The 11,025-nt window shown below is 35.7% G+C and overlaps 1 protein-coding gene across 2 annotated transcripts; it reads left to right on the plus strand.

Moving 5' to 3' along the window:
• The first annotated feature begins 1,302 nt into the window (after positions 1–1,302).
• LOC121747093 (malignant T-cell-amplified sequence 1 homolog) lies at positions 1,303–5,834 on the plus strand. 2 transcript variants are annotated; one of them, XR_006039128.1, is made up of 9 exons: positions 1,303–1,437; positions 2,465–2,546; positions 2,630–2,697; positions 2,817–2,914; positions 3,587–3,723; positions 4,472–4,539; positions 5,358–5,421; positions 5,516–5,590; positions 5,674–5,834. XR_006039128.1 is itself a non-coding variant. In XM_042141075.1 (8 exons), exons 1-8 carry the CDS (start codon positions 1,427–1,429, stop codon positions 5,531–5,533), a joined length of 546 nt encoding a protein of 181 aa, XP_041997009.1. In that variant the 5' UTR covers positions 1,303–1,426; the 3' UTR covers positions 5,534–5,834. The 2 variants fall into 2 exon arrangements, 1 of the variants encoding a protein (XP_041997009.1); XM_042141075.1 differs by having other exon boundaries at positions 5,516–5,834.
• Positions 5,835–11,025: the final 5,191 nt, after the last annotated feature.

An 11,025-nucleotide genomic window follows, 5' to 3' on the forward strand; every position in this document is an offset into this window, starting at 1 on the left:
ACAAGAACATACAAATTGCACAGTTCATATAAACTGAATTAACCAAAACATATAACATGAATGGAATTCCCACAAATTCTGAATTCACGAGCACAAAGTGACGACATATGTACATAAATCAATTTTCCACCAAACGAGCATATGCGTGTATATGAATTGAAATATCAATTCCTAAACAGAAAACGTGAATTATGCAATCATCGGCAATCATCCAATAAGTGTGCATAATTATAAATTCACCGAAATCAATTTCCCAAAACTGCCGTGTACATATATATAATTAAGATATACGACGTAAATACAAAGAGGAAACCATATCTCAATTCATCAAAAGAATCTTGCAATTAAAACATATCACAAGCAGCGGCGGTGAATTCTGCTATAAAGCAACCTATGCGAATAACCCTTAATTCTCCATAACAATAACCAAAAAACAATTCACAGTTAAGTGAATTTTCTATTCACGATATTCATAAACCCAAATAAACACAAATCTAGGTATGCGTGAATTATTATTCATAAATCCATACTCGATACATAAAACCTAACTTGTGGGCGGCTAGACATATACTTTAATTTGAAAAAAAATTAACCTAATATCAAGGAATATGATTCCTTGAATTCCAAAGCATGAACATGAAAATAAAACCTTAATTTTCCTTCCTCCAAATTCTCAGAGAATCATCAATAGAGTGGCTCTGATACCACTAGTTGGAATAATTGAGTGAACAATTACATAAAGCTCTCTATGATGATTAACCAAGAACGACGGAGAAGGAGCATAAACGGTAGAGCGGAAGCGTACCTTGATCTATAGTGGAATTGCTTTGCAGTGGCTATGAATCTTCCAAACGATCAGAGACGTCCTTCACAATAGTCTGCCGAGAGACACAATAGTCTGCCGAGAGAATACAGAGATATTGAACGTTCTTCTGACGTCTGGGGACCGTAACCCTAGCTTATATTTCTATTAAATATAAGACCATTTATTTTCTATTCGGTCCCTCATCAAATAGAAAATCTCATATGGTATCTACACTTATTTCCATAACAAATAAATACACTTTAGCGCAAACTTTAATCTTTAATAGATCACTTTAATTGGGCAAGTGAAACATAGCCATACACATTAAATTAGTCAGGTGGAAGCCTAAAAATTCTAACAAAAAAATTGAAGTTACTACATCAAACTAAGTCTATGGATAAATGTTTTTCACTACAAATGTAAAGAGTAGTAACAAAATGGTTTAAGCGACTCCACGAAATAGAGGATAAAAAGTTAAATGAAGTGTAACAAAAATTTATAAATATAAAATCAATATAAGAATAGCTCTCTCTCTCTCTCTCTGCGTCTCCCAGAAATCCCTACTTTCACCCTTAAAATTCCGGCGAGGATCGCCACCAACAACTCCCTCTATCTGTAAGAATGTTCAAAAAGTGAGTTCCACCGGCAATTCATTGAACCTCTTGCAACCACGGCTTTTTTCATTTTCAATATGCTAATTGTTTCTTCATATCGATTTGAAAGAGTTAGATTTATCTGTTTGAGCATTCTATTACGTTTATTAGCAATATTAAAATCAATTTATATCTTCTTTCTCTGCTTCGATCTGACGAACCTAAAACTAGCACAACTTTCTATGATTCCTTCTATTTTATCACTGTGGAGTGTTGAGGATGCAGGAATTACTAGATTCTGATTTTGCTCCATCTTTCTATGTTTGTTTCTGTTATTTGTTTCATCTAAATTGTCAGGAACTTTGCTTCTTTAGTGGATACGAAATCTCAAATTCGAAATGGGATTCATGATGAGATAGAATGTTGTCTAGCCATAAGCTTTGGTGATGACTTATTTAGTTGAGACGCCAAACTAAAGTTGTTCTCTTGTAATGTTTTCTAGCCATGAGCTTTGGAAATAGTTCATATTAGGGACTGAGGGAGTATTTAGTTGAAAATTTACAATGTGATTTCATTTTCACCATATCAATATGATGATAAATTGGTGAAAGTCATAAAAAGACTCAGTAACAAATCTCTGATATGTAGACCAATAAGGTTGGAGCATGCTATATGTCTTTGATTGCGAACATATAAGGTAGCGGTAGGAGTACGCTAGTTAAGCTATTCCTGGAATATATCAAGTTAATTAGTGAATTGGGAGAAGGCTTGTTAGGCCACACCAGAGATGATGCAAAGCATCACTGATGCATGCCACACCAATAGTCTAAAATAATAAGAAAGGTTCCATGTTGGTAACTTGGTATTTACAACTAAATACTAATCCTCTTCTAGTCTGACATCTGGAAGCTTTTCACAAGGTATTTGATCACTCAGAACTGTGTCCTTTGTGCATTCTATTCATTTTGAGGGTCTATGTTTAAGCATGAATTTTCTTTTTTTCCTTTTAATTATTGATTTTGAAAATGATTTAACTTGCAGATATCTGATTTTTATATGTTTTTAGGTTCTCATCTGAAGAAGTTTCTGCACAAAATCAAGTGAAGGCATCTGTGCAGCGCAAAATACGGCAAAGTATTGCTGAAGAGGTTTTTCTTGCTGCCTACTTCTGATGAAGTTTACTTTCCCATTGATATATCATATACTCACAGGGACTGTTGTTTTCCTGCAGTACCCAGGACTTGAACCTGTTTTGGATGATTTGTTGCCAAAAAAGTCACCACTGATTGTAGCAAAATGGTGCCTTCTTTATCTTAATGGAAACTGATATAATTGCCATCTGCCTCTTAATTGTACTATGTAGTCTAAGTGTTTGATTCCGTTTTTTTATCTGATAATCTCATCAATTTCTTTTGCAGCCCAAATCATCTAAATTTGGTTTTGGTGAACAATGTGCCACTGTTTTTCAACATACGTGATGGCCCTTATATGCCAACACTACGACTGCTTCATCAATGTAAATATTATAATTTTAACTTCAGTTCTGCTGGTGTGCATGTATATCTACTGACTGCTAAAATATCACCTCTGACTCCTGAGCATCTCTGATATACTGCATAAAGATTGCAAAATCTTAGACAATCACACTTTTTTGAGTTCCAAAGTTCCAATCCATTTTAATACCACTCCCAACTAAATAGTCCAGAATCTGAGCAGTTATAGATATTGACTTTATGAATACATTGTTGTTCTTCATTTGGTATGTCAATGGAAGCTCTTCTTGTGGCCTAGCCATTGTAGAATAGGTGATGACCTCTTCGAACAACTTTCATTTTCGGAATTACCAGGCAGCCAAATTCAAATTTGGTATTAAATCCTCGATTGTATGTGAGGATTGAATGCAATGCTCATTGCATAACCCCCTATTTTAAGAGATAGATTTACCGGATGCTTTGCAACATATCTTTCTGCCTTATTTTATAACTTGAATTGGGATCAAAGTTCAAGGAAAAAGTCTCCAAGTGTAACTGCAAGTGAAAACTTATTCTTATCACTCACCTCACCAATTTCATGCAAATTCTGGCTATTGGATTTTTTAATGCGCAAATTTATGTAACAGAAACCCATGAAAAGGGCTAGTTTTACATATAACATAGAGATTTATTGTTTTTATACTCTGTATTGGCAGATCCCAACATCATGAAAAAACTGCAAGTTGATAGGGGCGCGATAAGATTTGTTCTTGCTGGTGCTAATATTATGTGCCCAGGGCTTACATCTCCTGGGGGTGTGTTGGACGATGAAGTAGAGGCTGAAACTCCAGTGGTAGGAAGTCATTGTCTGAACTTATTTGGTGCTCTATTTAGACAATTCTAATATGGGTTAACTGCTTCTATTATAATTTGCTTATGCATAGATAGTTGGGAATTGATCATTAAAACCATTTACTAAATTAAATTAGTTCTGACTAAGATTTTGGTGTGGGCGCAACCCATATGAATTATACTTTATTTTTTATATTTTGGATTTTAGTTATTTATAATTAGGCTAAATTTAGTTATTCTTTATTTATTTCTTAATTTGGGTGTTGTAATCCATAGTTAGGCCTTGTGTAGTTGATAAGTAGACTATTAGTTAATTTGTTTAGGTTTAACTAAAATTTAAATAAAAAATATAAATAATACCCCCTTCATCCCATGAAAGCATGCACACTTTACTGACCCGTAATAACATGCACATTTCTTTCTTTCCTTTTTTGCGCACTACTCCACCATATATTGTTCCATTAATATGCTTACAAATTACAATTAATTTACAATCACTTTACTCAACGATACTCCTAAAGTGGAATCTTTTCTCCAGAATCTCCACTCACAATATAAACAACACTAAAGTGGAATCCTTTCTCTACTAACAATACAAATAACACTAGATTTCTTAAAATATGTGCCCAAAGATGTTTGTTGGACGGAGGGAGTAGTACAAGAGCAGAATGGTACTGACATCTGCACGGGAGCATGTTTTACTGGCTGACTATAAATTGCTCTTCACTAAATTATTGATAGCTTATCAGGCTATAATGGCTGAAGGAAAGGAAAATGCTCTAGCTATTGGATTTACGAAGATGTCAGCAAAAGATATGTAAGTTCATATCAGAATGTCTCTTGTTTGCCATTTCGTCATTTTTTGGAAAACCATTAGCTCGAAAGGAGTTTAACCTCTCAAAACCTTTTGTATTTAATTAAAGAGGCTTCGATCTATTGACTATGTTCCCAATTCCCATACATTCTCTTTTACAAATGTTTCCCTATAAGGCTATAACTGAACTCAATTCAACAAATCTAATATGTTTCATAAACGGATCTGATCCCCTATATTTCAAGATCTGGCTGCCCATTTGGTTTCATGTATGTATTGACATGATTTCTGGGGCAGTCAATTTCGGCTGTTTTTAATCTCTATGTATGTACTTCCATTCTGATTACTCCGATTGTAGAGTAGGTAGGTGACTCGCTCCATTCTTTGGGTCTGTCCTTCTTCTACTCTGTTTTGTGGTTGAGGGTGTGCCACTTTTGGGCATATACCTTATCATACACACAAAACCTTTGATGTTTTTTGACGATATCAACAGGTTGGGGTTTGCCTCACCCCTCACCCCGTGGGTGTTCTGATAAAAAATCTCGACTATGATGTTTGAGTTTCTCACCATTGAACCTTGCATTTTATTTTGATTTACCCTCTTTGCATGATATCACATATCAACTTAGTATGTTTTCTTTCATCTACTTGTTCGACTGTGCACTGGAACCTCAATTTGAAATTAACAGGTCTGTCTTGTGCATAGCATTACAGATCTGATTTGCCTGTTATATTTGTTCGTGAGCTTAAATTAAAAGCATTTATTTTGCTAAAGAATACATTCGTAGCTCATTACCTGCCAATGATTTTCTCAAATGCAGACGAACAATCAACAAAGGAATTGGTATTGATAACATGCACTATCTTAATGATGGACTGTGGAAGGTACTTTTATTCTTCTTCTATTTTAGCCTTACCTTGGTTCCGTCTCTGCGAAAGAAAGAACGCTCCCTATATTTGTTCTTACTTGTTTCCACAGATGGAGCGTCTCGAATAAGAAAAAGAATGAACGGCCGTTGATGCATCATTTAGAGACGAACTCCAGGCTCCGCTGGTAATTATTAAATCCTTAAAGCTCCGAAGTTTGGACATGGATGGAAATGTTGACTAGAGGAACTCAACTCTATTTTCTGACAGTATAGATAGGTGATGAAGAAAAGTGCGACTGTTTTCCATCCTTGATAATGGACGAATTGATTTTCTCATATTTGAAGCAAATATCACTTTAAAGACCATGAGTTGTTGGGGTTTGTTTTTCAACTCTTGAAAATATATCTTCTACTTATTCGAAACTAAAACTGTCTCGTCTAAGGAGTTTGCATTCTACTTATTTTCTGTCTAAAGTGAATTTCATGTATTGTCAATCGGTTTCTGAGAAGAGTAAAGGCCAAATATGGTCCTAAACATATGACGTTTTTACGATTTTAGTCCTAGATATTACGTTTTGAATTAGAGTAAAAGATAAAATTGATCTTAAACATATGACCATTCTATGATTTTGATTCTAGACTAATATATTTTGAATTTTTGCATCCCAAATATTTTGACTTAGATCATAATTGATAGACAGTTCCGTCAAATTGCAACGGTCAACGTAGTTCCCTATATTAACCCAATTAAGCATTTTAATTATATATATATTTTTATTATTTTTAAAAATAAAATACAAAAATAATGTTAAAAAATGGAGTATTGAACTAATACAGTTTAAAATTGATGAATGCTTCGTTCCAGTCATGGCGATTCCGTTCACAATTAGCAAAATTATTAATACAGCAAGGGGATCTAGCACATTGAAGCCTTAGCGAAGGAATTAACGCTAAAAGATGATATTGAATTTAAATATAATACTCTCACCGTTCCACCATAGTAGAGTCATTTTTTTTGGCACAAAGATTAAAAAGAGATGTAAAGTGTACATTTTTTGCTATAAGGAATTTTTATTGGGTGGAAAATGCGGGAGAGCAAGGCATCCCCAACATAATTGTGAGTACAATTTTTTCTTAATTAAAAAAAAGTAAGGATGAGAAAATTTATCCCACCCATGTTTGTGGTTGGTGAATTGCGGCTGCGTGAGAAAAGTCGATCTGGGCGTGCATCTCGAGGGTGTTGAATTAATTAATGAATTGATTCTGCGTATTTTCTAGGTGCAGCGCTATTTGATATGGAGTACACACGATGGCTCGAGGAGCACCACCGCGTGACGGTGGAGCTGAGGGGTGCGGTCAACGAGTATCGGCCGAAGAACGAGACGTGTGTCGCCATCGGCAACTGGTTGGCATAACTATGTATATATACTTTATGCACATAAATATTTTTTCTCTTTTATCTTTTTCATATTTAACTTGTTATAAATATATCATCTATCATAAAATTTACTTATAGTCAACATTACTATTCACACGTAAGCGGAAAATGCACATGCACGAACACGTACATGCGCATGCGCGTGCGCGCACACACTACACACTTCACGCACACTCACTAAAACATACATTGAGGAGGCTTGCTCAGAGTAGAGAAGCATCAAGAAAAAGCAGGCTTAGGAAGAAGGCATGTTTTTAATTTAGAAAAAAAAGCAAGAAATTAGTTTCATTTTTCATTAATTAGCTAATCTATGAGAAAATATATAATTTCTTTGATCTTTGTTAACTATTAGTGCAGGTTTATTTTCAAAGGCTGGAATCAGTTAGAGCTTGAAATTCAAAACGCTAGAGCACAGGTAGTCATATTTAATTTCCATTAATTTAACTATTTTTCTCTTAAATCCCAATCTCATGTATAGCTAAAAAGATTCTCCAAATGTTTCTTTTTTTGCTGTAGGGAATTTTATTGGGTGAAAATGAGAATGCGGGAGAGCAAGGCCTCCTTTATACCAACATAATTCTGGGTACAATTCTTTCTTAATTGAAAAAAATTAAGGATGAGAAAATTTATCTCACCCATGTGCGTGATTGGTGAATTGCGGGCGGCTGCATGAGAAAAGTCACACAGGGTGTGATACTCGAGGGTGTTGCATTAATTAATTAATTGATTCCGCGTATTTTTTTAGGTGTGACACTACTTGATATGGAGTACGCGCAATGGCCGGAGGAGCATCACCGCCTGACTGTGGAGCTGAGGGGTGCGGTCAACGAGTACCGGCAGGAGAACGAAATGTGTGGCACCATCTGCAACTGGTTGACATAACTATGTAAAGATACTTTATGCACTTTTTCTCTTTAATCTTTTAATATTTAATCTGTTATAAATATATCATCTAACATAAAATTTCCTTATAGTCAACATTACTATTCACACGCACACGCACGCGCACACACTTCACCTTCACACACGCACTACACACACTGTTACACACACTTTGAATTATAATTCAACTCCTTTGTTAAACGAACAATGGATTTCGAATTGAATTATAGAATTTCAATTTCAATTCCGTGTACCGAACGGACCCTTTATAAAATTCTCAATAATTGGGGATTATATAATATCCTCAACTAATATTTTTTTTTCCATTTTATTTGCTACAACCCCTCTCTTACTCGTGTGTGTGTCTCTCTCTCTCTCACACACTTATAACAAGAACTAAATATTTGTGGGCAAGACAAGTTTGATTGGGCCACAGATCCGTGTTAATAAATGATTTTATTGTTTGAATCTAAAATGAATGATATATTAGGTCTTAAATAGTACGGCCTATCGGATTCTCTCATTTTTGTAACATCAATTTTTTTTGGGTTATTTGAATTTTAAACCTTTTGATCTTGTGTGAAATATATCGTTTGTAATTACCTCTAAATTGAGATGTTTCAAAAACAATAAGAATAAACCATATTTACTCGAGTTTTTGTGGTATAGAAATACTCAAACACAGACACAATTGATTTATTGCAAGATATCTCAGATAACTGTAGATGAGGTACAATATTTCAGGCTATAGAAAACTAGTTTACAAGCTGGTAAAATATAGTGAACATAGTGAACAAATAGACAGTTTGAGACTTCATGTTATCTAAATTTGTAGCATGATCTGCATCACAGTAGCCCACCACTACTTCCTCACCCTCCTTATCACAACCATTGAACACAATACCTCAGTTACTAGTGCTCTTCATGTACCTCAGAATCCACTTAAGAGCATTCCAATGCTCTTTCCGAGGATCAACCATGTATCTGCTAGTAACTGAGATAGCATGGGCCAGGTCTGGCCTTGTACATATTATAGTGTACATTATACTTCCAACCACACTAGCATAAGAAATAGACTCCATCTCCTATGCCTCTTGCTTAAATTTAGGAGTCTGCTCCTTAGATAGCTTAAAGCTCTGTGATAGAGGTGTTGTAGTAGCTTTAGCATTATTCATGTTGAACTTTTTCAGAACTTTCTCAATATAATCAGACTAAAATAGCCACAACTTCTTACAGCTTCTGTTTTTCTGAATATTAATGCCAATGATCTTCTTTGCCTCACCCAGATCCTTCATTTCAAAGCTAGACTTCAAATATGCCTTTACTTTCTGTATCTCGCCATAGATGGTCCAACAAGGATCATATCATCTACATAAAGAAATATATAGGCTACTGGAGTGTTGCCTTTCTTCTTTATGTAGATGCAATCATCAAACTTAGATCTTGTGAAACCAATCTTCATCATCTATTCTTCAAACTTCCTATTCCACTGCCTCGGACTTTGTTTTAGTCCATAAAGGCTCTTTTTCAGTAAGCACACCTTTCCTTCATCTCCAATTTTCACATATCCCTCAGGCTGATCCATGAAAATAGTTTCCTCAAGATCTCCATTGAGAAAAGCAGACTTGTCACGACCGCCCTTACTAAGGATAGTAAAGACGGGGAAATCGTGACTAGGGAAGGGACTAAGAAGCGGGGAAGAAGAAGGGGAAAACAATGAAAGACAACATCTTAAACAAAGCTTCAAAAGAAAAGTTTTAACCGATTAAACAATTAAGTAGCGGGTTAATATCTCAAGGTAATTAATGTCATAAAGTAGTGTAGAGCAAAACGAAAGACTTTATCAAGAACGATTCGAAACAAGGCAGCGGAATAAAGGTGTCTAGAGAGTCATAGGGAGACGCCTATGTATGAAGACACGACGCGTCCAGAATTTCTTAAGGCTCGACTCAACATCCGCCGCAACATCCCGTTCAACCTGCACATAGGGAAAACACATGCAGGGCTGAGTACTTGATATACTCAGTGGGCACACGCCAAAATATTTGATAAAATTATGTCATCCATACCATAGTGAACTCGAGTTTTAACATTTTAGAAAAGAATATCATCGAGTATCACAAAACATTTTCGTAGACTGGCCAGTCAAAACAATCTCCCCACTTTCTCCACAATCAATCAATCACATCCTCTTACCATAGTGCGACGAAAGTGTGGCCACACTATTCGCCCACGAGACCGGCCGACTAGCAAGGACGGCTCCTGATCCCACCTGTGTACACAGCCTAATAGGGTTTGCGGCCCTACTCAGACCCGAATTCGTTTCACACATAGCCCTATAGTCTAACGGAGCAAGCTCAAACGAACTAGGCATCAGGCAACAATCTCAACATCAAAACAATCATGGCATGACATAACACTTTAAACCACCCTTATATCTCCAATATCATAATTTTGAAACGTAAAAGAGTTTTAGTAAAGAATGCCCACCTCGATTGCTTACAAACACGATTTACAACTTTATTGAAATCCTTGCTCTTCGTACCCACGTACGCACAACAACCCTTATCAACATCATAACCACATAATACAACACAATTAGTTTTCTATCAACACATTACTCATGCATGCCCTATCGCTCCTTTCATCGTTTTCTCATATTGCCCATCCCAACGTTCACCATCATAAACGATACGAGCCCTTTGGCATACATCAACGTGCAACGCATAATCACATCATAGGATAAGTTCAAAACTTATCCTATGTATCATGTATTTCATTCAAAACTTGCCAACAAGACTATTTCAATCAAGACATGAATTTGGCAGAACAACACAGTCGTTTTGTAAGAATCATTAAAAATCCATCCGATATCATTTGAAGCTAAAATTTGGTCACCACACAGTAGACACATCAAGGTTCATCTAGTTAAAAATCCACACAAAAATCACATCTTTAGGTCGGTCAAAAACAAACACGAAACTCACTGGACGAGAATATAAATTCTGACAAGACTGCGCAGTTCAATTGAAAAATTCGTTAAAAATTCATATTTTGTCAAACGAGGCTGAAATTTTGACACAACACAGAAGACACTTAATATTGCACTCAGTAAAACATTCGTGCCAAAATAAGATCGTTTGGTTAGCCAAACACTCGTCGGAACCTACTGTCCGAACATCACAGTTTTCATGCTCAACATTTACAAACTAGGGTTTGTCTATTATTCATCCACACATACATATTCATGCTTTCAACACATATTCCCGCTTCAAAAACGACATCACAACCATGTTCTCC

Source organism: Salvia splendens, chromosome 9 (genome assembly GCF_004379255.2).
Source record: "Salvia splendens isolate huo1 chromosome 9, SspV2, whole genome shotgun sequence".
In the NCBI taxonomy this organism is placed as follows: domain Eukaryota; kingdom Viridiplantae; phylum Streptophyta; class Magnoliopsida; order Lamiales; family Lamiaceae; genus Salvia; species Salvia splendens.